This window comes from Pongo abelii, chromosome 16, assembly GCF_028885655.2.
Source record: "Pongo abelii isolate AG06213 chromosome 16, NHGRI_mPonAbe1-v2.0_pri, whole genome shotgun sequence".
NCBI classification, from domain to species: domain Eukaryota; kingdom Metazoa; phylum Chordata; class Mammalia; order Primates; family Hominidae; genus Pongo; species Pongo abelii.
In genome coordinates this window covers 43528707-43555604 of record NC_072001.2, presented here as the reverse complement: position 1 = coordinate 43555604, position 26898 = coordinate 43528707, and the positions used below count along the sequence as shown (strand labels likewise).

Here is a 26898-nt window from a genome sequence, read left to right as displayed (position 1 = left end):
TATATAGTGGTTTTATCCTTTTAGATGATAAACCCAAATATACACACAGAACTTCCAATTAACTTGTTAGGGCCTCACTTTTTTTTTTTTTTTTGAGACAGAGTTTCGCTCTGTTGCCCAGGCTGGAGTGCAGTGGCACAATCTTGGCTCACTGCAACTTCCCCGTCCTGGGTTCAAATGATTCTCCTGTCTCAGCCTCCCGAGTAACTAGGATTACAGGTGCATGCCCAGCTCATTTTTTGTAGTTTTAGTAGAGACGGGGCCTCACCATGTTGGTCAGGCCGGTTTCAAACTCCTGACCTCAGATGATCCACCCACCTCAGCCTCCCAAAGTGCTGGGATTACAGACGTGAGCTGCAGGGCCTCACTCTTAAGTAAAAAAAGAGAAAAAAAAAAAAAAAAAAAAAAAAGAATCTCCAGCCATTAGGGTAAATTCTCTATTCTCTATCACGAAAGATGGAGATGAAAAGAAAGAAACTCATAGTAAATAGACATGAGTAGCTTATGTTTATCCATTATTTGGATAGCAAAATTTTTATTTAATGTAATTCAACAAAGGGCAACGTTCACTAATTCCATTTTTATTTTATTCTTTACATAATAAAATAAAATTCTGCTATCAATAAAGTGACTATTCTAAGACTTTCAGCAGTGCTCTCATCATGCCAATAGTTATCAGTATAGTAAAATAAAGATTTGAAATCTTTAGTGAGTGTAGCCATTCATTTTTCTGTAAAAGAATTATCTCACTTTGGCTCCTTACCAACTGACTCTTCAAAGGTGATGGTGAGTTGTATCGTGTCATAAACAAAGGTGAATACAGCTTGATCATCACTCCACTCAACGACATCCCACTCAGACAAGCTGTAGAGAGATAAACAAGATTTTAAAAAAGCATTTTTAAAATTAACATAAAAGAGAACTTCTGATACCACCCAAACAGTACCAACAGCAGCTGCTAATGTTTTTCCACTGGACTGGGAGAAAATATTTCAATTCATATATTGTGAATGTACAAACTTAAGCTTTTGAAATAACTAAGAATCCAATCTTGAGTTGTATATCGGAGAAACACCAAGTCTACGTAATGAAAAGTATAAAATATGGAAAAATTATAATTCCATAGTTCTTCTACTCTATTTCCAGCTTACTGTTGAGTACACTGACTCTTTTTGAAACAGCACTGCATAGGTTAAAAACAGCAACACATTAAAAATACATCAATTGCTCCAATCGGTTTAAACAACCACGAGGTACAAAATAAAACACAAACAAATGATGCCTGCATTTCCTTACCTCAACTGATCCAGTAGCTCTTCAGTTCTATTTCTTTGTTTTTGCATAAAGTCTATTTGAGCAAGGGTCTGCTCTTTTTGTATCTCCAGTTCTAAGAGATTTCTGCAAATAAAAGCAGGTATTCAGAGAGATAAGGCTTTTGTTAGAGAATTCAGACTCTATCAATATAAAAGGTTTATGATAAGAAGTCACATGTTACATGACTCCCCATTGAGGTAATAATGTTAGGTGTATGGCATCCATTTCTGCATTCTTAGTTTAGTTTTATTTTATTTTTTTATAAGCATTAATCTAGAAGTGGGTCTACCCGGGAAAGGCATAAATCATTGTTTTTCAAATTAGGATGCATGAAGATATCCTTGGGATTCACATATTAAGATAATTTTTAAATACTACATTTTTATTTTTGATAAAAAGCAAAAATATAAAAATATAAGCATAATGTAGATCATAAGATCTACTTTAAAACTGAGACATGTCACAGTTTTGTTTTTTTTTTTTTGCCTGTATTTGGTTTTGTTTAGTTGTTAGAGCTAAACAGAACATATCTTTGTTAATCATTTTGCTAGCATCAATTTAATTTCAGCCAAACACTATCACCTGCCAAATTAATGTTGTCAACTAGAATTTTAGTGGTTTTGTCATTATTTCTATTTACTTTCTTTTACACTTACAGTTGAATAAGATTCATAGGCCTAAGAAATATATACTTCATTTTATACTTGTTTATATTTATATTTATTAAACAAAAAGGATACTGGTAGTATTCAAGCTTGAGAAACACTGTTGTGGATAAATGCCCTGTAAACAATAAGTGCTTCAAAACTACTGTTGACTAAGATGGACTCTAGGTTTCCATTTAAAGTGGAGAAGCCCTGAGTCAGCCTAAGTCAAGACTCATGTCCCCAAATCCTGTCAGTCTCTGGAGGCAGGAAGTCATCTAGCCTTCTGTAGTTTAGCATTATATTTTCTAACACTTTGATTGAAGGCTGACCTTTGAAGCTCCTCTTCTTCAGTTTTCAGCTGTTCCAATTCTTTGGAAACAGAAAACAAACAAACAAACAAACAAAAAAACCAGAACAAACATATTAGAATGTTGCCACAAAAATCATCTGTTTTATTGAAAATTCTGACTTAATCTCACCGAAGTATATAAACAAACTCAGAACAGAAGGGCTTCCCCCACACCCATTTATCTCCTTAACTAATTCAATTACCTTTTTCTGCAGCTCTTATTTCAGAATCCCATTCTTCCACAGGATTGTCTTTCTCTTCATCTTCCAAATTCTTAGTTTCTAAAGTAGACAGTATGTGTTAGAATAATTCAGTGAAAAATAAGTAAAAAAAGAAAACAAAATAAGGAAAAAAAAAGAATAATTCAATCAAAAACAATTTATTAAACAATGACAGATTGTTTCTTTGGTAGTAGGAAGTTCAGAAGTTCTAGTCTGATGGCTTCTATTTTTTTTTTTCTCTGTGAAAGAGAAAGTAAGGTAGTCAACAAAGCGGTGAACTTTAGACTATGGAATTCATGTACTCATGGTCAATTCAGTGCAAAAAACATGTACTAGGCACTTACTCTGTATGAAATATAGTCCTAGGGACTCTGAAGGAGATGGAGAAAAAGAAGAGCTGATTCCTGCCTCCACAGAGCTTATAAATTAATCAGGAAGATAAACTATACAAAATAACTATAATACAAGTAGATGTGATGGGTAATATAAGAAGTACTAACAAAAGAGCCACGAGAGCTCAAGGAAAATAGACTACTTTCTTCGGTGAAAAACAGAAGGAGAATGTAGTATGTAGTAGCAAAGACCAAAGTAGAAACGATCAGGCTAGTGGCATGTGCCTATAGTCCCAACTACTCAGGAGGCTGAGGAAGGAGGATTCCTTGAGCCCAGGAGTTTGAAGCTGCAGTGAGCTATGATCATGCCACTGCACCCCAGCCTGGACAACAGAGTGAGATTCTGCCTCTCTCTTTTTTTTTTTTTTTTAAAAAAAAGAAAAAGGCAGGTGTAGTGGCTGATGCCTGTAATCCTAGCACTTTGGGAGGCTGAGATGGGCAGATCACTTGAGGCCACGAGTTGAGACCAGCCTGACCAAGATGGTGAAACACCATCTCTACTAAAAATACAAAAATGAGCTGGGGGTGGTGGTGCATGCCTGTAATCCCAGCTACTTGGGAGGCTGAGGCACAAGAATTGCTTGAATCCAGGAGGCAGAGGTTGCAGTGAGCGGAGATCATGCCACTGCAATCCAGCCTGGGTGACAGAGCGAGATTCTGTATCAAAAAAGTGGCAGAACTGCATAAAAACAGCAATGTTTGGTTGGAATTTAAGCGGTGTATGGGAGTAGTAACAAATCATGTAAATCTGAAAACAACTGTAGAAGATATGAAATGTCAAGCTCAGAAGTTTGGACTTTTTTTTTTTCTTTAAGCTAACCACAGAGAAAGTTAAGTTTGGGCCAGGCGCGGTGGCTCACGCCTGTAATCCCAGCACTTTGGGAGGCCGAGGCAGGCGGATCACCGGAGGTCGGGAGTTCGAGATCAGCCTGACCAACACGGAGAAATCCCGTCTCTACTAAAAATACAAAAAAAAGAAATTAGCCGGGCCTGGTGGTGCATGCCTGTAATCCCAGCTACTCGGGAAGCTTAGGCAGGAAAATCGCTTGAATCCGGAAGGCGGAGGTTGCAGTGAGCAGAGATTGTGCCATTGACTCCAGCCTGGGTAACGAGAGTGAAATACCGTCTCAAAAAAAAAAAAAAAAAAAAAATTAAGTTTGGACTTTACTTTGTAATAAATGGAAAGACAGAAGTTTTTCAAAGGAGTAACATTAATGAAAACTGTCTTTCATAATTATTAATCTGGCAGCAATGTGCAGGCTGGAATGGAAAAAGGTGGAATAATGGTAAGAATGTATAAAGATTAGTTAGAAGACTGAAATAGCACATTTCAGAATTAAGATGAGCCTTAATAGGAAAGGAAAATAAACACATGAGATGCTGAAGCTGCCGATGACAGGACTTGTCAAAAGAGCCTCAAAGACAATGAAAGTATTGAGTCTTTTACAATGTATAAGAATTGTGACTGCTATAAATAAAGATGAGAAACATTATAAGAGAGAACAAGTTTTTGGATTTTATTTTGGAGTTCGGAGAATATATTTAAATTTATTTATTTAGTTCGCTCTGTTGCACAGGCTGGAGTGCAGTGGTGTGATCTTGCCTCACTGTAGTCTTGACCTCCTGGGCTCAAGAGATCTTCCTGCCTCAGCCTCCCAAGTAGCTAGGACTACAGGTATGTGCCGCCACGCTGAGCTAATCTCTTGTTTTTTGTAGAGATAGTGCCTCACTCTGTTGCCCAGGCTGTATTCACAGTTTAAGGTGTTTAAGGATATTTTTTGCATACAGGTTCAGAAGGAAGCTAGAAATTGAGTCTAGAATTCAAGAAAGAGAGGCTAAAGATGCCCTCACCTGAAATGATTATAAGCTACTTTAGGGCAAAATCTGTGTCTTAAATATTTTTATTTCTTTTCTGATACTAAGCACAGTATCTGGCATGCAGTATACGCTCAAAAAATGCTTGAGGAATTTAAATTTGGGAATCAGTCACATAATTATTAAGGCACATGAAAGCATTGGGGGAGAGAATATAGAAAAGAACAGATGATAAAATCTAAATCCCCACAAGGGATCAGTTAGAGAAAGAGAGGCCAACAGAGAAGCTGGATTGAGCAGCCAGGAGAAAACAACTGGGTCAAGATAGTGCATTGTCACAGAGATTAAGGGAGATGAACATTTCAGGAAGAAAAGAACAGTCATCAGTGTCAAATGCTGAAAGAGGTCAAAATGGCTAAGGACTGAGAAGAACAAAATCTGATGACTGCAGAATCATGTGATCTTTGAGAAAAGAGTTTCAGGAGAGTAACTCTAAAAAGTTGGGATTATAAAGACCAAACTGAAAGGACAGACGGCTTTCAAACTGAGATAAATTCATCTATTAAAAAACACAAAATTACAGTCTAGGTTAAATCTTGATTGAATCATGGATGACTATAGTAAAGGAACTTTAATTTGCTCTAATTTATTTATTTATTTATTTTATTATTATTTTTTTTGAGATGGAGTCTCACTCTGTCACCCAGGCTGGAGTGCAGTGGTGCAATCTTAGCTCACTGCAACCTGCACATCCTGGGTTCAAGCGATTCTCCTGCCTCAGCCTCCTGAGTAGCTGAGACTACAGGTGGCCACCACCACGCCCAGCTAATTTTTAAATTTTTAGTAGAGATGGAGTTTCACCATGTTGGCCAGGCTGGTCTCGAACTCCTGACCTCAGGTGATCTGCCCGGCTCGGCCTCCCAAAGTGCTGGGATTACAGGCATGAGCCACTGTGCCCAGCCAATTTACTCTAATTTAATATTTCAAGTTGCTAAGACAAGTCTTCAATATCGTGGTACCAACATTCTCTACTGTAGGAGAGCATTTAGATAAAATTAAATTTTCTTTTGGAAAAGTATTTAAAATACTTTACCTGTTTCCATCTCAGTGAGGCAGTTATCGATCTTCTTAAGTATTTTATCCATCTCATCTATCTTTATTTGAAGTTTCTCCCTCTCATTCTAAATACAAAAGATTATAGACTGTCAAGTTAAACCTCTAAAGAAAATATTATAAATGGTTCAAATTGCTCACATAATCGCTCTATCATGATCACAAACAGGCAAATCTCTCTCTTTTTTTTTTTTTTGAGGCAGAGTCTCATTCCAGGCTGGAGTGCAGTGGCGCCATCTGGGCTCATTGCAAGCTCCGCCTCCCGGGTTCACGCCATTCTCCTGCCTCAGCCTCCTGATTAGCTGGGACTACAGTTGCCTGCCACCACGCCTGGCTAATTTTTTGTATTTTTAGTAGAGAAAGGGTTTCACCGTGTTAGCCAGGATGGTCTCGATCTCCCAACCTCGTGATCCGTCCGCCTCAGCCTCCCAAAGTGCTGGGATTACAGGCGTGAGCCACCGCGCCCAGCCCACAAACAGGCAAATCTTAAAATGAAGGTCAAAGCTTTAGGTTGGAACTTAAAAAAAAAAGTAAATTTTATTAAAATAAGTTTTAGCCAAAAGAACTCTGGAAAATAAGTTTATTTTATAAATTTAATAAAATATTTTATTAAAAGAAAATGAAATAATTTAAAAAGCATATTGACATAAAACTAATTCTGGCACTTTATTTTAGCATTTCTATAGGTGTTCCATGGAATACAATATATTAATATTTATTACTTAAAAACATTTCTATGATGAACTAAACATGGGAAACAGTGGTCAAAAAGAATTACAGCATTAATGCTTAGACTTAAAAAAGTTATATTTCTCTGAAAGGGCATATTGCTTGCAACATTTCCCATACTTACTTGCCAATGGAAAGTTTTTTTATGCAGAGCCTTTTAAAAAAGCTAATCATTTTGGGAAATGCTACTTTAAACACATATGCATACATATACAGCTTAGTATGGACTATGAAGAAGATAATACTATGGTATAGTCCTTAGCAATGGGAGACCAGAATCCTATGTATTTTATTTCAGTATGTATGATGGATAATAGTATTTGAGATGAGACATAGGTCCACATTAGTAATTTTATTCCAATATTACTCAAGATGTCAGGATTTGCCACTTTTGACAAATTGAACCTTACCTCTTAATTTTAAGTTTTTGCCCAAGTCTTATTCACATGTCTTCTAAGGAAGATTCTTCATATTCTATAACCACTAGAAAGTAATTTTAATATCTCTTTCTTTCTATGATATTAACTGTCTCAAATTACCTGAGCTGACTGCACCAGCTTGCCATACAGAGCCACTTTTCCTTGGTGAGTGAAGACTTTAGTCATCTTGGTAAAACGTGACTTTATTTTGTTAAGATAAATTCCAAAGGCCTTCAGCTGGAAGGGAAAGTTATAGAGAACACTGTACTAAAACAAACGAGTCAGAAGAGGTAAATGGTCTAGGAAGGCTAGGCTTTGCCGATCCTAAGGCAGGATATCCTAAGGCAGGATATTTGTCATTTGCAAGTTTAATTCCATATAATTGTCTAAGACCAGAAAAAAGATTTCAGTTTTGATTCCTGCCTTTAATTCACTTATTCATATTATGAATTAGAAAATGACAGGCTCTTAGTTAATGAAACTTTTTAATATATTAGAGCACATATAAAATGGGTCGCTTGCTATTTAATCAATTAAAGTAAATCTTTTCTTCGTCTAAATCTAAGTGAAAGGCAAATAGCAAGGAGGGAACTCTAAATAAACTTCAACTATATTTCATATATTAAATTGATCATCTCAGGTTTGAAAAGATTATATATTAACAATTGTGTATAATTAAATAAGACCTTGGTACCACATTACACCTAAAAAATCAGTTAAATAACTCATCACTGTGACCAAGTAACAGTTACTCATTTCACAATAAACATCGTTCAGAAATGTCTTTACTGATTCTCATTCAGAAAATGAGACAAAAGTACCTCTTTGTCAGAGCAGTGTCTCATTTTTTCCCACAGGTTCTTATTTATATCAACCAACAGCTTATCTTGGTTCAATGCAGAAAGCTTTAATCTAAAATACGGAAAAGTTAATTAGCACTGTAGGGAAAAGAAAGAGATCAGACTGTTACTGTGTCTATGTAGAAAGGAAAGACTTAAGAGACTCCATTTGGAAAAAGACCTGTACTTTGAACAACTGCTTTGCTGAGATGTTGTTAATTTGTAGCTTTGCCCCAACCACTTTGCCCCAGCCACTTTGACCCAACCTGAAGCTCACAAAAACATGTGTTGTATGAAATCAAGGTTTAAGGGATCTAGGGCTGTGCAGGACGTACCTTGTTGACAAAATGTTTACAAGCAGTATACTTGGTAAAAGTCATCGCTATTCTCTAGTCTCAATAAACCAGGGGCACAATACACTGCGGAAAGCTGCAGGGACCTCTGCCCTTGAAAGTGGGGTATTGTCCAAGGTTTCTCCCCATGTGATAGTCTGAAATATGGCCTCGTGGGATGAGAAAGACCTGACCGTCCCCCAGCCCGACACCCGTAAATGGTCTGTGCTGAGGTGGATTAGTAAAAGAGGAAAGCCTCTTGCAGTTGAGATAGAGGAAGGCCACTGTCTCCTGCCTGCCCCTGGGAACTGAACGTCTCGGTATAAAACCCGATTGTACATTTGTTCAATTCTGAGATAGGAGAAAAACCGCCCTATGGTGGGAAGCGAGACATGTTTGCAGCAATGCTGCCTTGTTATTCTTTACTCCACTGAGATGTTTGGGTGGAAACATAAATCTGGCTTACGTGTACATCCAGTCACAGTACCTTCCCTTAAACTTAATTATGACGTAGATTCTATTGCTTACAAGTTTTTGTCTTTATTATCAACCTGCTCTCCTACTACATTCCTTTTTGCTGAAATAATGAAGATAATAATCAATAAAAACTGAGGGAACTCAGAGACCGGTGCCAGCACAGGTCCTTGGTATGCTGAGTGCCGGTCCCCTGGGCCCACTGTTGTTTCTCTATACTTTGTCTCTGTGTCTTATTTCTTTTCTCAGTCTCTCGTCCCATCCGACTAGAAATACCCACAAGTGTGGACGGGCAGGCCACCCCTTCAAGCACAGGGTTCAGAAGCCAGCTTGAATGAACCAGCTCAGATCTACAATCATGCTTAATTTAATTCTTCCTAGTTTTTTTCTACATAATAAAAGGGGAATTCATTCAAGAAAAGCCTGATTATTCACTTGAAGAATGGCAGTTCAAGAATGTCATACATCAAAAAAACTTCTATCACTAACAGAATTCTCATCTCAACCTACCAACTTGTTCCAATGTGAAACATTTTGCTTATAAAGAATCCTAAGGTCTGTCAATGATCGCTGCTATAAAGTTGTAGCTATTATTATTTGATTTTTTTTGAGATGGAGTCTCACCCTGTTGCCAGGCTGCCAGGCTGGAGTGCAGTGGCACAATCTTGGCTCATTGCAATCTCCACCTTCTGGGTTCAAGCAATTCTCTTGCCTCAGCTTCCCGAGTAGCTAGGACTACAGGCGTGTGCCACCACGCCCATCTAATTTTTTTGTATATTATTTTAATAAAAGTTCCCAGCCAGGCGTGGTGGCTCACGCCTGTAATCCCAGGACTTTGGGAGGCCTAAGGCAGGTGGATCACGGGGTCAGGAGATCGAGACCATCCTGGTTAATACGGTGAAACCTCGTCTCTGTTAAAAATACAAAACATTAGCCAGGCATGGTGGCAGGTGCCTGTAGTAGTAGAGGTTGAGGCAGGAGAATAGCATGAACCCAGGAGGCAGAGTTCTCAGTAAGCCGAGATCGCGCCTGGGTGACAGAGTGAGGCTCTATCTCAAAAATAAAAATAAAAAATAAAATAAAAGTTTCCAATTCAGTTCAAAGTCATATTTCACATTTTTAGAATAGCATCTATAAAAGCAGCAAAGCCATGATAGTCTCAATATATATTAGTCTTTTGTTAATAAACAGAGAAAATAAATTTCTAACAGAGATAGAATATCTCTTGTAGAGGACATATGCAGGCACACAGATGCAAAATCAAAGAGTAAAGCACACCTAAACCTACTGCTCACTGAGTGTAAGATCCTGTTTCATTCAAAATAAACATTCTCAGCTGGTGCGGTGGTTCACGCCTGTAATCCCAGCACTTTGGGAGGCTGAGGTGGGTAGATCACTTGAGGTCAGGAGTTCAGGACCAGCCTGGCCAACATGGTGAAACCCCATCTCTACTAAAAATACAAAAATTAGCCTGGCATGTTGGTGGGCACCTGTAATCCCAGCTACCCGGGAGGCTGAGGCAAGAGAATCGCTTGAACCCAGGATGCAGCGGTTGCAGTGAGCCGAGATGGTGCTACTGCACTCCAGCCTGGGCAACAGGGCGAGACTCTGTCTCAATTAAAATAAACAAAGAAACAAACAAACAAACATTCTCAGGGAAATCCTGACACAGCCAACTCTTTCCAACAACATGAAGATACAAAATTTGCCAGTTTTTTCGGTGATGAACCCCAGTGCCTAGTATAGTACCTGGCATATGTAGGTGCTCAATAAATATTTGTTAAATGAACAGAATCAGGAAAATCTGAAAAATCTTAAATTTCTGATTTTAAAACTACGTAATTCTTTTTTTTTTTGAGACTGAGTCTCGCTCTTTGGCCCAAGCTGCTGGAGTGCAGTGGTGCGATCTCAGCTCACTGCAAGCTCCACCTCCCGGGTTCGTGCCATTCTCCTGCCTCAGCCTCCCGAGTAGCTGGGACTACAGGTGCCCGCCACCACACCTGGCTAATTTTTTGTATTTTTAGTAGAGACGGGGTTTCACTGTGTTAGCCAGGATGGTCTCAATCTCCTGACCTCGTGATCCACCCACCTCGGCCTCCCAAAGTGCTGGGATTACAGGTGTGAGCCACTGCGCCCGGCCAAAACTACGTAATTCTTTTGAAAAATTTTTAATATTCTTTTTCTTCTACTTCTAAAACCCAGATAATTCTTAAAGATTATTTTATTTCTTTTCTGTTAGATTGGTTCAAATTTAATTGGATAGTCCCAGATAAGTATGACATAAACATTATTTTGAGTTTTACAGTCTGATTTACCTATGGGAATCTAGATATATCTAATTTGTAAATCAGTCTGCAGTATTTACGTATACCATAGCAATGAGCTATCTTCTATGTAAAACCATGTTATTTTATATATGTAAACAAGCATAAATGTGGTAAAATTATAAACTCAAAGGCAATCTGATTTCAGGCACTATATATAGATTGAGTATCCCTTATCTGAAATGCTTGGGACCAGAAGTGTTTTGGATTTTGGACTATTCGGATATACGAGACACCTTGCAGGTGAAACCCAAGCCTAAACGTGAAATTCATTTATGTTTCATATATACCTTGTACACATAGTTTGAGGGTAATTTTACACAATATTTTAAACAATTTTGTGCATGAAAAAGTTTGTGTAAAGTACTTACGTATGTGTGGAATTTTCCACCTGCATCATGTTGGTGGCTAAAATGTTTTGGATTTTGGAGCATTTCAGATTTCCGATTTCCACATTAAGGTTACTCAACTTGCATAAATCTCTAAAGGCTATTTTCTTTTGAAGGTGTTCTCTAGCAATCAACTTATGATATCATAATCTAAAAATTACTGTTTATTCTTAATAAGGACCTACTTTTTCCTAAGAATGGTATGAAAACAATTTATATATGCCATTTCTATTGTTCATATCTATTGGCTGAGTAGGCTTTATTATCCTCACTTTAAGGATTTGGAAATGAAGGTTAAATGACTTACCCAAGGTTACACAGCTAGTGTTGAAGCCAAGACTGAGCTTCAATCTGACTACGAGGCCAAAGCTCTTTCTCCCACATCACACTGCCAATTAATGCCATCAATTTTACCCCATGCCAGCATTATTCTAATCAAAACCTTACCACACAAACTATTCACTGATCCCTCCCCTCAAAAAAACACACAAAAATTAAAGCTTTCATACTCTTCAATCTTTTGGCGACGAGCCTCACAATCTTCTCTATAAATCTGTATCTTGGGTCGGTAAACATATTGACTTAACATCAGGTCTTCTGGAGTAGGTGGTGTGTTTACAGTAAACTGGAAAAAAAAATTCAGTCCCTGAGAACTGGTATCTTGCAGACAAAACCATATTTAACAATTAACTCAAATTTCAGAGTGCCTATTTTAAAATGTTCTACAAAGAAAAATTTGAATACTCAAGTTCATAATGCCAGTAAACAAAAAATTGGAATCTGAATTCAAGTCTCTGACTTCTAAGTCCCTTTCCCCATAGATGTTTATTGGAACTGTGGTTGTTCTTACTCACATGGGAATGACAGTAATTTGAAAATGGCTTTGCGTTAAGAAAATAAATATTACCTAAAAATTCAAACTTACCAGGAACCCTTTTTAATTTTTTTTTTAAGCCAGTTTCCTAGTAACTATTCCCATTCTCTAGCCATAATCCTTACTCTATCCCAGGCTGAACTCAAACTTTTCTGGCATATCCTCCAATTATAAAATAAAGCAGTGAAAATTTGGTTATTTAAAAATGTTTTATAGAACTAATCCAATGGCTTTGATGTCCTTGATGCAGTATTGATAAAATCAAGTCAGGGCCGGGCACGGTGGATCACACCTGTAATCCCAGCACTTTGGGAGGTGGCAGGCAGATCACTTGAGGTCAGGAGTTTGAGACCAGCCTGGCCAATACGGTGAAACCCTGTCTCTACTAAAAATTCAAAAATTAGCTGGGCATGGTGGTGCACACCTGTAGTCCCAGCTACTCCAGAAGCTGAAGCAGGAGAATTACTTGAGCCCGGGAGGTGTAGGCCGCAGTGAGCCGAGATTGCGCCACTGCACTCCAGCCTGGGCAACAGAACAAGACTCCATCTCAAAAAAAAAAAAAAAAAAAAAAAGAAAAGAAAAGAAAAAAATCAAGTCAGCTCCTTATTTACAAAAATCAAACAAAACCCCACAACTGAATCTCCAACTCCTAGGCTCAAGCGATCTTCCTGCCTCATCCTCTCCAGTAGCTAGGACTACAGGTGTGTCACCACGCCTGGCTAATTTTAAAATTTTTTGTAGAGATGGGGTCTTGCTATGTTGCCCAGGATAGTTTTGAATTCCTGGCCTCAAGTGATTCTCCTGCCTCAACCTCCCAAAGCACTGGGATTACAGATGTGAGCCACTGTCTCCAGCTATGACTAGCCTTTTTTTTTTTTTGAGATGGGGTCTAGCTGTTGCCTAGGCTGCAGTGTAATGGTGTGATCACGGCTCATTGCAGCCTCAGCCTCCCGGGATCAAGCAGTCCCCCAACCTCAGCCTGCCAATTAGCTGGGACTACAGGTGCATGCCAGCCACCATGCTTGGCTAATTAAAAAAAATTTTTTTTTCCTTTTTTTTTTTTTTTTGAGATGAAGTTTTGCTCTTGTTGCCCAGGCTGGAGTGAAGTGGTGTGATCTCAGCTCACTGCAACCTCCACCTTGCGGCTTCAAGCGATTCTCCTGCCTCAGCCTCCACAGTAACGGGGATTACAGGTGTGTGCCACCAGGCCCGGCTACTTTTGTATTTTTAGTAGATACGGGGTTTCACCATGTTGGCCAGACTGGTCTCGAACTCCTGGCCTCAGGTGATCTGCCCACCTCGGCTTCCCAAAGTGCTGGGATTATAGACATGAGCCATCGTGCCGGGCCAAAATTTTTTTTTTTAGTTATGGGGTTTTGCTACGTTGCCCAGGCTGGTCTCAAACTCCTAGATCAAGTGATCCTCTTCCTCTGGTCTCCCAAAGTGCTAGGATTACGAGCATGAGCCACTGCACCCAGCCAAAAAAAAAAAAAAAAAAAGGATTTTTAAGGCTAGAATTATACATAAAAATCAAAACTATATGTACTGGTTAAAAAAGAAATGGCAGGCGGGGTGCAGTGGCTCATGCCTGTAATCCCAGCACTTTGGGAGGCCAGGGCAGGTGGATCACCTGAGTTTGGGAGTTGGTGACCAGCCTGACCAACAATAGACAAACCCTGTCTCTTCTAAAAATACAAAATTAGCCGGATGTGGTAGCACATGCCTGTAATCCCAGCTACTCGGGAGGCTGAGGCAGGAGAATCACTTGAAATCGGGAGGCGGAGGTTGCGGTGAGCAGAGACAGTGCCATTGCACTCCAGCCTGTGCAACAAGAGTGAAACTGCGTCTCAAAAAAAAAAAAAAAGAAAGAAAAAAAAAAAAAGAAATGGCAGCCAGGAGCTGTGGCTCACGCCTGTAATCCCAACACTTTGGGAGGCCAAGGCAGGTGGATCACCTGAGGTCAGGAGCTGAAGACCAGCCTGGCCCACCTGGCGAAACCCCATCTCTACTAAAAAATACAAAAATTAGCCGGGCGTGGTGGCGGGCACCTGTAATCCCAGCTACTTGGGGTGCTGAGGTGAGAAAATCACTTGAACCCGGGAGGTGGAGGTTGCAGTGAGCCGAGATCGCACCACTGCACTCCAGACTAGGTGACAGAGCAAGACTCTGTCTCAAAAAAAAAAAAAAAAGAAAGAAAAGAAAAAAAAATGGCAGACCTGGGCACAGTGGCTCATGCTGTAATCCCAGGAGGTTGAGGCAGGAGGATCACTTGAGATCAGCCTGAGAAACAAAGCAAGAGCTTGTCTTTAAAAGTTTTTAAACTTTAGCTGGGCATGGTGAGGAAGTGAGACCCCATCTCTAAATAATGACAACACCAGAACCCAGATTATGTTTTCCCCCTCCCCTCCCCTCCCCTCCCGTCCCCTCCCCTTCCTTCCCCTCCCCTCCCCTCCCCTTCCTTCCCCTCCCCTCCCCTTCCTTCCCCTCCCCTCCCCTCCCCTCCCCTCCCTCCCCCTCCCCCTTCCCTCCCTCCCTCCCTCCCTCCCTCCCTCCCTCCCTCCCTCTCTCTCTCTCTCTCTCTCTCTCTCTTTCTTTCTTTTGAGATAGAGTCTCACTCTGTCATCTAGGCTGGAGTGCAGTGGCGTGATCTTGGCTCACTGTAACCTCCGCCTCCTGGGTTCAAGGTTCAAGTAATTCTCCTGCCTCAGTCTCCCGAGTAGCTGGGACTACAGGTGCATGCTGCCAGGCCCGGCTAATTTTTTTTGTATTTTTAGTAGCGATAGGGTTTCACTGTGTTGCCCAGGCTGGTCTTGAACTCCTGAGCTTAGGCAATCTGCCTGCCTTGGCGTCCCAAAGTGCTGGGATTACAGGTGTGAGCCACCATGCCCAGCCAAGTATTTTGGATTTTTTTTTCAGATTTTTGGAATATTTGCATACACATAATGACATATCTTGGGGATGGAACCTGTCTATACATGAAATTAATTTATGTTTCATATATATCTTATACTCATAGCCTGACAGTAATTTCATACAATATTTTAAATCATCTGCATGAAACAAAGCTTATATACATTGAACCATCATAAAGCAAAGGTATCACTACCTCAGCCACCCATGTGGACTATCTGTGGCTGTTCGGCATCACCATCATTCCTGACTCACAGTACATTTTAATAGCAACCCATTACATGAGGTCAGGTGTGAAATTTTCCATTTGTGTTGTCACGTCAGCACTAAAAAATTGTGGGTTTTAGAGCATTTCAGATTTTTGATTTTTTGGATTAGGGATGCTCAACCTGGAGTATATCACTTCTTTACAACCCCTAATGAATTAATGGCTGCATACACGTCATCACCAGACATTATCTATTTCCTAATGGAATTACAACGATAAAGTAAACTTGAAAAAAAAAAAACGCTGTTAATCTGATCAAGCCTATATTAATTTACAAAAAAAACAAGGGCAGAGAAATATTTGGGTATGCACAATTAGCAACATCTGGACTGTGGTAAACTCTACAAGAAAAATCTGGTTTCTTCATTAAAAGGAAGGAAGGAAAGAAAAAAAGCGAAGATTAAAAAAAATTTTAAAAATACAAAAAAAAAAGAAAGAAAAAAAAAAGAAAAAGAGAGATGGAAAAGGACCTTATAGATTATAAGACTAGAGAGGGATTTCAACTAATTGGCAATGTTTGAATCTCATTTGGATCCCAAGATAACAAACTGGGGAAAAAAAAAAAAAAAAGGCATAAGACGATCAGGGAAATGTAAACACTGACTGAATAATTAACCATTTTAGGTTATGATTATATTGGATATGTTTTTAAAATAAGAGTCTTCACCTTTTTAGGGAATACACATTGAAATACTTACAGATTGATTGATGATGCTTGGGATTTGCTTCACAATAATGGGGGGAGGGGAAATGGAGGGTTAGGTAGAGAAAAAACAAGAGTTGATAATTTTGAGACAAGGTCTCACTCTGTTGCTCAGGCTGGAGTGCAGTGGCGCGATGTCAGCTCATGCAGCCTCCATCTCCCGGGTTCAAGTGATTCTCCCACTTCAGCCTCACAAGTAGCTGGGACTACAGGCATGCACCACCACTCTCAGCTAATTTTAGTATTTTTTTGGTAGAGGGGGGTTTCACCAGGTTGGCCAGGCTGGTCTCGAACTCCTGACCTCAAGTGATCCTCCTGCCTAGGCCTCCCAAAGTACTGGGATTACAGGGATGAGCCATAGCACCAAGACTAGAGTTGATAATTTTTGAAGTTGGGTGACAGACATACAGGGGGTTAATACAACTATTCTCTATTTTCTGATATGTTTGAAATTTTCTATAATACTAAAATTGTTTTAAAAAGGTTTCATCATAAACTTTCATAACACATGAAGTGAAGCACAAGACCACATTCCCAGAGATCTGCCAGGAATAAAAGTGCCAATGAATATTAGGCTCATGCACAGCAGGCACATATTGAATGCAGTTGCCTATGCTGTATGCAGTGGGTGGATTAATTGCTGCACCTTGAATTCAGCACCATGTATAAAGCCACCCTCCTCTCCTGGACTTACTATGATTAAGTAGTGTCCAACTTATACATAATCAGCACCTGAGAACTTCAAGCCTAGCAGGAGCACTTGCAATAATTTCTCAACCAGCTGGGTGCGGTGGCTCATGCCTGTAATCCCAGTACTTTGGGAGGCCGAGGCAGGCAGATCACCAGAGGTCAGGAGTTCGAGACCAGCCTGGTCAACATGGCGAAATCCCATGTCTACTAAAAATACAAAAATTAGCCAGGCATGGTGGTGGGTGCCTGTAATCCCAGCTACTGGGGAGGCTGAGGCAGGGAGAATCACTTGAACCCGGGAAGTGCACTCCAGCCTGGGTGACAGAGCGAGACTCCGTCTCAAATAAAACAAAAAACAAACAACAAAAACAGTTCCTCACCCTTACTAGGGGATGTGAGTTACAGTGCTTTGGCCTGAGTCACTACATGAGCATGCAAGGGGTCATGGGCCTCTACAATAGCACCTTCTGCTAGTGCCGCCAACTGAGTTCCTGCAACTGTACGTATATATTGGAGCTGTGTACATGTCGATGAGGGCTGGCACACATCTCTCCCCCTGCCTCAAGAATACATTCCCCAGGTGGGTGCGGTGGCTCACGCCTATAATCTCAGCACTTTGGGAAGCTGAGGCGGGCGGATCATCTGAGGTCGGGAGTTTGAGACCAGCCTGACCAACACGGGGAAACCCTGCCTCTACTAAAAATACAAAATTAGCCAGGCGTGGTGGTGTATGCCTGTAATCCTAGCTACTTGGGAGGCTGAGGCAGGAGAATTGCTTGAACCCGGGAGGCGGAGGTTGCGGTAAGCCGAGATCATGCTACCGCACTCCAGCCTGGGCAAGAAGAGTGAAATTCCGTCTCAAAAAACAAATCCTGAAACAGGCCGGGCATGGTGGCTCACGACTGTAATCCCAGCACTTTGGGAGGCTGAGGTGGGCAGATCACGAGGTCAGGAGATCGAGACCATCCTGGCTAACACAGTGAAACCCTGTCTCTACTAAAAAAAAATACAAAAAATTAGCCGGGCATGGTGGCAGGCACCTGTAGTTCCAGCTACTCGGGAGGCTGAGGCAGGAGAATGGCATGAACCCAGGAGGTGGAGGTTGCAGTGAGCCGAGATCGCGCCACTGCACTCTAGCCTGGGTGACAAAGCAAAACTCCATCTCAAAAAAAAAAAAAAAAAAAAAAAATCCTGAAACAGATGCCCACAGCCATGAACCTCATTTTCCATGGTCCACATATAATCCATCTCTTTGGCCTTTTCCTATTTTGGGATTTTCAACTTCTTTCCTGAAGTACCCTGAACTCTCTTTCCATTTTGATAGGTTTGTTCCCAGATATATTTTCCTATTACTGCCCCTCCTGACTTCAGCAAGACCTGGGAGGAAAGGAGAAGATTCATAACATCAATCTGTCAAGGACCAATTCCTAAAGCATCCTGTCCCTCCTTCACCCTGCCAGCATCCTCCCTGTTCCTATCCTTCCCCTCTGCTCTCCTCTGTTTGGTCTTGGTCTCCTGATACTCTTTCTACTTTCCCTTTGTAAGAAAAGTAGAAAATCAGTCCCTGGATGCACACCTAAGCTCCTTTCTCCTCCCTATCTACAGCTGAGGCAAGAGGATTCTACTGGCAGCTATCATGGTAATGAGGCTGAGGCCCAAAAGAGGTGTGCCCATCTTCCCAATTTCTATCCTTGATTTACCTTTCACATTCAAATATATAATTCTCCAGTAATTGATTTGTTTCTAAACAGCTTTATAGAGATACAATTCACATAAAATGCAATCCATCCATTTAAGTATACAATTAAATGAATTTTAAAGTATATTCATGCACCAGGCGTGGTGGCTCATGCCTGTAATCCCAGCACTTTGGCAGGCTGAGGTGGGCAGATCACGAGGTCAAGAGTTCGAGACCAGCCTGGCCAAAAGGGTGAAACCCTGTCTTTACTAAGAATACAAAAATTGGCCAGGTGTGGTGGCATGTGCCTGTAATCCCAGGTACTTGGAAGGCTGAGGCAGAAGAATCGCTTGAACCTGGGAGGTGGAGGTTGCAGTGAGCCGAGATCATGCCACTGCACTCCAGCCTGGGCAATAAGAGAGAAACTCCATCTCAAAACAAACAAACAACAACAACAACAAAAACCTAAGATACAAACACACATGTTAGCCTAGGCCTACACAGGGTCAAGATCATTAATATCATTGTCTTCCACCTCCACTTCTTGTCCTACTGGAAGGTCTTGAGAAATAATAACACCCATGGAGCTATCATCTCCTATGAGAACAATGCCTTCTTTTGGAATAACTCCTGAAGGACTTGCCTGAGGCTGTTTTACAGTTAACTTGTTTTATTTTATAAGTTGGAGTATACTCTAAAATAACAATAAGGGCTGGACATGGTGGCTTGCACCTGCAATCCCAGCACTTTGAGAGGCAAAATAGGATTGCTTGAGGCCAGGAATTTGAGACCAGCCTGGTCAACATACCGAGACCCCATCTCTAAGAAATATTTTAAAATTAGCCAGGTGTGGTGGCTTGTGCATATAATCCTAGCTACTTGGGAGGCTGAGGCAAGAGAATCACTTGAGCACAGGAGGTTGAGGCTGCAGTGAGCCAAGGTCACTGCACTCTGGCCTGGGTGACAAAGTGAGATTCTGGTTCAAAAAAATAAAATAACAATGAAGAGTACAGTATAGTAAATACATAAAACAGCAACCTAATGGTCTGTTATCATTATCAAGTATTATGTTACTGTACATAATTATACGTACTACCCTTTAACAGGAATGGCAGCGCAGGTTTACATTAGCATCACCACAAACATGTGAGTAATGTGTTGTGCTACATTACAATGTCACTAGGCAATAGGAATTTTCCAGCTCCATTACAATTTTTTTTTTTTTTTTTTTGAGACAGTTTTGCTCTGTCGCCCAGGCTGGAGTGCAGTGGCGTGACCTCGGCTCACTGCAGCCTCCGCATCCTGGGTTCAAGCGATTCAGTAGCTGGGACTCCAGGCACATTGCCATCATGCCTGGCTAATTTTTGTAATTTTTGTAGAGATGCGGTTTCGCCATGTTGGCCAGGCTGGTCTCAAACTCCTGGCCTCAAATGACCCACCCGCCTTGGCCTCCCAAAGCGCTGGAATTATAGGTGTGAGCCACCATGCCTGGCCTCCATAAAAATCTTATGGGACCCCCTGTGTATATATGTGGTCCGTTGTTAACCAAAACGTCCTTATGCAGCACATGACTGTTCTTTGGAAAAATATCTTTTCAGATCCTTTGATCATTTTTAAATTGGGTTGTATTTTATTTATTTATTTAAATAGAGACAGAGTCTCACTATGTTTTATTTATTTATTTAAATAGAAATGGGGTCTCACTATGTTGCCCAGGCTGGTCTCAAACTCCTGAGCTCAAGCAATCCTCTAGTCTAGGCCCCTCAAAGTGCTAAGATTACAGGCATGAGCTACCAAGCCAGGCCTAAATTGGACTGTATTTTTATTATTGAGTTGTAAGAGTTCCTTATATATTTTGGATAAAGCTTCTTATCAGATGTATGATTTCAACTGTTTTCTCACATTCTGTGGGTTGCCTTTTCACGTTCTTCTTTTGGTTTTTTTTTTTTTTTTGAGACAGGGTCCGGCTCTATCTCCAAGGCTGGAGTGCAGTGGTACAATCTTGGCTCCTTGCAAGTTCTGCCTGCTGGGCTCAAGTCATAATCCCACTTCAGCCTCCCGAGTAGCTGGGACTACAGGCACATGCCACCAGGCCTGGCTAATTATTCTGTACAGGATTTCACCTGTTGCCTGGTCTGGTCTCAAATTCCTAGGGTCAAGCAATCCTCCCGCCTCTGCCTCCCAAAGTGTTGGGATTACAGATGTGAGCCATGGCACCCAGCAAAAAATTATTTTAGTCTCTTTTAATCTATGAGTATGTTTTCTTTCTTAATCTTCTATATTTTAGCTTTCTCTTTTTTCATTCACTCATTTAATTAAAAGATGTGGGCGGGGGGGTCTCGCTATGTTGCCCAGGCTGATCTTGAACTCTTGGTTTCAAGTGATCTTCCCTCCTCAGCCTCCCACGTAGCTAGAATTACAGACACCAGCCACTGTGCGCAGCTGCTTGTTTCTTCTTAATTAGACTCTTCAGGAGTTTTCTTATTTTATTGTCTTTTCAAAGTATAGCTTTTGGATTTATTCTTTTTTTTTTTGAGATGGGGTCTTGTTCTGTTGACCAGGCTGGAGGGCAGTGGTACAATCATGGCTCACTGCAGCCTTGAACCCCTGGGCTCAAGAGATCCTCCCATGACAGCCTCCTGAGTAGTTGGGACCACAGGCACAGGCCACTACACTTGGCTAATTTTAAAATTTTCTGTAGAAACAGGGTCTCCCTGTTTTCCTGAGGCTGGTATCAAACTCCTGAGCTCAAGCATTCCTCTTGCCTTGGTCTCTCAAAGTGCTGAAATTACAAGTGTGAGCCACCATGCCTGGCCTGGATTTATCCTTTCCATCAATTTTTGTTTTCTATTTCATTAGCTCCACTTTTTACCTATATTAATTCTATCTTCCTATCTTTTTTGTGGATATTATGAGTATTAATATCTTGGCTGGGCGTGGTGGCTCATGCCTGTAATCCTAGCACTTTAGGAGGCCAAGGTGGGTGGACTGCTTAAGCCCAGGAGCTCAAGACCAGCCTGGGCAACATAGCAAGATCTCGTCTCTAAAAATAAAAAATAAATAAATAAAAATTCCTTTAGTTTTAGACTCCACGATAACAAAGATATCTAAGGCTTTTAATTCCTGCTAAGTATAGCTTTTGCTGTATGTCCCACAGATTAGCCATTAAATATTCTCCTTTACTTAGAAATAGTTTCGACTTCTTTGATCTAGGAGTTATCTATAAGTGTTTCCTGTTTTTTTTTTTACCCAACTATGTTGTCTACTACAGCAGTCCCCAACCTTTTTGGCACCAGGGACCAATTTCATGGAAGACAATTCCTCCAAGGACCAGGAAGAGGGGATAGTCTCAGGATGATTCAAGCACACTACATTTATTGCGAACTTCCTTGTTTTTATTTTTTTTTTTATTTTTATTTTTTGAGACAGGGTCCAGCTCTGTTGCCTAGGCTGGAGTGCAGTGGTGCAATCTTGGCTTAATGCAACCTTCACTTCCTGGGCTCAAGCCATCCTCCCACCTCAGCCTCCTGAGTAGCTGGGACTACAGGTGTATGCCACCATGCCCAGCTAATTTTTGTATTGTTTTAGAGACGGGTTCAGCCATGTTGGCCAGACTGGTCTTGAACTCCTAAGCTCAGGCGATCTGTCTGCCTGGGCCTCCCAAAGTGCTGGGATTACAGGTGTCAGCCACCATGCCCAGTCTGAACTTTATTTCTATTATTACTACATTGTAATATATAATGAAATAATTATACAACTCATCATAATATACAATCTGTGGGAGCCCTAAGATTATTTTCTTGCAACTAGACGGTCCCATCTGGGGGTGATGGGAGGCGCTGACAGATCATCATGCATTAGATTCTCATAAGGGGTGCACAACCTAGATCCTTCGTGTGTGCAGTTCACAATAGGGTTCGTGCTTCTGTGAGAACATAATGCTGCTGCTGATCTGAAAGGAGGCAGAGCTCAGTTGGTAATGCAAGCAATGGGAAGTGGCTGTAAATACAGATGAAGCTTTGCTCACTCCACCACCATTCACCTCCTGCTGTTTGGCCCAGTTCCTAACCCCAGGGGTTGGGGATGCTTCATCTACAAGATACTGTGTTTCTTAATTCCTAAGAATCTCAGAATGTTTTGGTTCTTTTATTAGTTCTAATTGTATTGGATCAAGATTAGATGATGTAGTCTCTGTAAAACCTCCATTTTTAAAAATTTATTAATGTTTTCTTTGTGGCCAAGAGTATAACTAACTTTTGGAAATGTCTGATAGACTTAAAAGAAAAAACATTCCTATGTAAGGAATATAAGTTTTTCTATTAATCTTTTCAATTGAGATCGTTGATTGTATTATTCAAATATTCTATGATCTTAAATTTTTTGAGACAGGATACTGATATGTTGCCCAGGCTGGCCTCAAACTCCTGCCTTGAAGTGATTCTTCCACCTCAGCCTCTTGAGTAGCTGTGATTACAGGCACCTGCCACTGTATCCAGTTTACATATTTTTGATTTTGAAAACTGTTCATTAAAAACCTCCGCTACCCTTAGATTTTTATAATGGAGGAAAAAGCACCTGTTAGTTTCGTAATCAGGAAAATGTATCAAAAAAATAGATGGCAAGGAATGAAGGGAAAATTCAAATTTTATCTTATCAAAATCCATGATTAAAAAAATCCATGTGAAAATTTTTGTTTTTTGTTTATGCTAACCACGAATCTCTCTACTGTAAGAAAACTCTCGGCCGGGTGCAGTGGCTCACGCTCGTAAACCCAGCACTTTGGGAGGCTGAGGCGAGTGGGTCACGAGGTAAGGAGTTCAAGACCAGCCTGGCCAATATGGTGAAACCCTGTCTCTACAAAAATACAAAAATTAGCCGGGTGTGGTGGCACGCGCCTGTAGTCCCAGCTACTCAGGAGGCTGAGGCAAGAGAATCACTTGAACCCAGGAGGCAGAGGTTGCAGTGAGCCGAGATCGCGCCACTGCACTCCAGCCTGGGCAACAGAGCGAGACTCCATCTCAAAAAAAAAAAAAGGAAAAAAAAAAAGAAAACTCTCTATAGGAAAATTTGCTCTCTTCCATTCTTTTTGTGCTTTTAAATAAATGTTTGCTTTGATGCAGTTTAGTAAAAAGTGCAATATATTTTAACTGAGATAACCAGTTTGCCAAGAAACTGCACTTACATTGCCTGGGAGATTGCTCTGTCGGGGTTTCTGTACCAAGATGTGGACCTGGAGAAGTATAAAGAACTCCCTTATTGTTATTCTCCCATCTTGGAGTTTCTGAGAAAAGAAAAAAAAAGTTTGCATGACCATTCAATGTGATCTCACTTTGATATATAACCACTTCATTTGTTTCTAAAAGCTTAAGGTATCTTGTATACATTTATGGAAATATTATCCAGATATCTGCAGGCTATACATGAGCAGATTTTATCTAAGATCATTTCTTAAGGTTATTGAATAACAAAGTTTTAAAAATCCCAAAACCCAAAACATACATCATTTTTTCTCTTTTTTTGAGACAAGGCCTTGCTCTGTCACCCAGCCTGGGGTACAGTTGTGTGATCATGGCTCACTGCAGCCTTTAACTCCTGGGCTCAAGTGATTCTCTTGCCTCAGGCTCCATGTTGCTGGGATAACAGGCATGAACCACCATGCCCAGCCAAAACAAATACCTTTTAATCGTGACTTCTACTCCATTTAATTAATTGTTATGTTGGATCTTTAACAAAGAAAAGTAGTCTTCTGTATATTTGAAATATTTCGTAATTAAAAAAAAATTTTTTAAACCAAGAACATTACGTGTATTAGAAACGAGACGTTTAAACCTCTTTTCTTTATAAATAAAAAAAAGAAAAAGAATTTTAACATACCTCCCTCAAGCTCTCTTCACAAATAGTATCTCTGAGAAACTGTGATTCCATTTGACTACTGTGGTAAGCTAGAAGTAAAGCAAATTCTGGTGATGAACAAGTCAAAACTAAACTGTGAACTTAATTGTGGTTATCATTCAGATTGTTTCTGATCCTGAAGCCACCCACTGGGATCTTTCTGGGAAGACAGTCATGTAGCAGGGCAAAGTATATAATAGTTTTAAGGCTCCAGTGTTTCTCCACTAGTTATAAGCCCATGAAGGAAATCACTCTATTTCTCTGTAGTATGTCACTTCTCAGTGCATTACAATAACTAAGAATTAAAAATAAACTAAATATTATTTTACTGATCAACTTTTTATAACCCCAAAAAGGCATATACAACATTCAAATATTTCCTGAACTGAAAGCTACTTAATATTAGTTAAGTAAGCAGATGGCTGCTATTATTTAGCCTTCATGAAGCTCTTACTGCTGAAGTCCAGAGAGGTCCCATCAGCCTTGATTGAATCCAGAGAGCTGCTGCAACTAGATGGGGTCCTGCTCAGGTTTTTTATCAATACACTGTTAGCACTTTTATCTATATCCTCTTCAGTATGGTGATCAAAAATCTGAAATTGTCAATTAACGAATATCATCAGAATAAAATATACACTGTATACTTATGACAAACACTAACAGAAATACTACTTCTAACATACAATTTATCTATAATTCATATGAAATATCTTAGTAAAGAATTAGAATAAGTAACAAACATCTTAAGCCTTTAATTAGAGTTAAAAGTAATTTTATTGAAAATAACTCTATGGATTATACTGTGTATGCAAATTATTTCTCATTATGTATCTAAGTTATAATCAGATCCTGTAAGCTACCAAATGTTCACCTATCCAATTATTCAACTACTAGCCACCAACAGCAGGGCAACCACACTGCAGAAAACCAGACTAGAATATTGGCTGTATGTGGTGGCCCTGGCTAGAGTCCAGACAATAAACTTATTTCCAGGCTTTTCTACGTTCCTCCCCAGCTGACCAAGACTTCTTTAGCTGAATAAGTTATGTGGTCCTGCTTTTACTATTTTAACCATTTGACTTCACAGCTTTAAATGCCATCTTCATCTATCTTCTTACATGCTTTTTGATAAGTTTTTTTTTTTTTTTTTGGGGCGGAGTCTCACTCTGTCGCCCAAGCTGGAGTGCACTGGCGCGATCTCGGCTCACTGCAAGCTCCACCTCCTGGGTTCACGCCATTCTCCTGCCTCAGTCTCCTGAGTAGCTGGAACTACAGGTGCTCGCCACCATGCCTGGCTAATTTTTTGTATTTTTAGTAGAGACAGGGTTTCACCGTGTTAGCCAGGATGGTCTTGATCTCCTGATCTCGTGATCAACCTGCCTTGGCCTCCCAAAGTGCTGGGATTATAGGTGTGGGCTACCGCGCCTGGCTGAAAACAGTATATTCTTTTATGTAAATGCTATTAAGGGGGCTGGGCATAGTGGCTCATGCCTGTAACCCCAACATTTTGGGAGGCTAAGGAAGGCGGATCACTTGAGATCAGGAGTTTAAGACCAGCCTGGCCAACATTGTGAAACCCTGACTCTACTGAAAATACAAAAATTAGCCAGGTGTGGTGGCACATGCCTGTAATCCCAGCTACTCAGGAGGCTGAGGCAGGACAATCGCTTGAACCTGGGAGGTGGAGGTTGCAGTGAGCCGAGATCACGCCACTGTGCTCCAGCCTAGGCAACAGAGCAAGACTTAATCTCAAAACAAAACAAAAATAAATAATAAATAAACGCCATTATGGGCCGTGGTGGCTTATGCCTGTAATCCCAGCATTCTGGGAGGTCGAGGTGGGTGGGTCACTTGAGGCCAGGAGTTTGAGACCGGCCTGGCCAACGTGGTGAAACCTCGTCTCTACTAAAAATACAAAAATTAGCAGGGCATTGTGGTGTGCACCCGTACTCCCATCTACTTGGGAGGCTGAGACACGAGAATCACCTGAACCAGGGAGATGGAGGTTGCAGTGAGCCGAGATCGCGCCACTGCACTCCAGCCTGGGCGACAGAGCGAGGGTCTCAAAAATAAATAAATGAATAAATGCTATTATGTAAACTCCATGACAGCAGATTTTTGTCTGCATTCCCAGCACATAAAACAGTGCCTAAGACATAGCAGATAATCTATATATTTATCGAAAATAGAATGCAGGCTCGACGTGGTGGTTCACTCCTGTAATATCAGGACTTTCGCAGGCCAAGGTGGGTGGATCACCTGAGATCAGGAGTTCGAGACCAGCCTGGCCAACATGGGGAAACCCCATCTCTACTAAAAATACAAAAAAAAGAAATTAGCCAGGTGTGATGCCAGGCACCTGCAATCCCAGCTACTCGGAAGGCTGAGGCAGGAGAATCACTTGAACCCAGAAGGCAGAGGTTGCAGTGAGCTGAGATCACACCACTGCACTCCAGCCTGGGCAACAGAGCAAGACTCTGTCTCAAAAATAAAATAAAATAAAAATAAAATTAAATAATAAAGAAA

The 26898-nt window shown here is 40.7% G+C and overlaps 1 protein-coding gene across 2 annotated transcripts in view; it reads right to left on the bottom strand.

Annotated features, from left to right (window-relative positions):
• Positions 1-26898, bottom strand: part of KNL1 (kinetochore scaffold 1) — a 68413-nt gene that overhangs the window by 9438 nt on the left and 32077 nt on the right. For both annotated transcript variants that reach the window (XM_024232777.2, XM_054531395.1), the window contains exons 11-21: positions 24827-24965; positions 24355-24422; positions 23663-23761; positions 11867-11982; positions 7821-7911; positions 7120-7236; positions 5832-5919; positions 2514-2591; positions 2291-2330; positions 1297-1398; positions 764-864 (exon numbers count right to left, since the gene is read on the bottom strand). In XM_024232777.2, the coding sequence (XP_024088545.2) occupies positions 764-864; positions 1297-1398; positions 2291-2330; positions 2514-2591; positions 5832-5919; positions 7120-7236; positions 7821-7911; positions 11867-11982; positions 23663-23761; positions 24355-24422; positions 24827-24965 (1039 nt within the window). The remainder of the gene's footprint in view (positions 1-763; positions 865-1296; positions 1399-2290; positions 2331-2513; positions 2592-5831; positions 5920-7119; positions 7237-7820; positions 7912-11866; positions 11983-23662; positions 23762-24354; positions 24423-24826; positions 24966-26898) is intronic.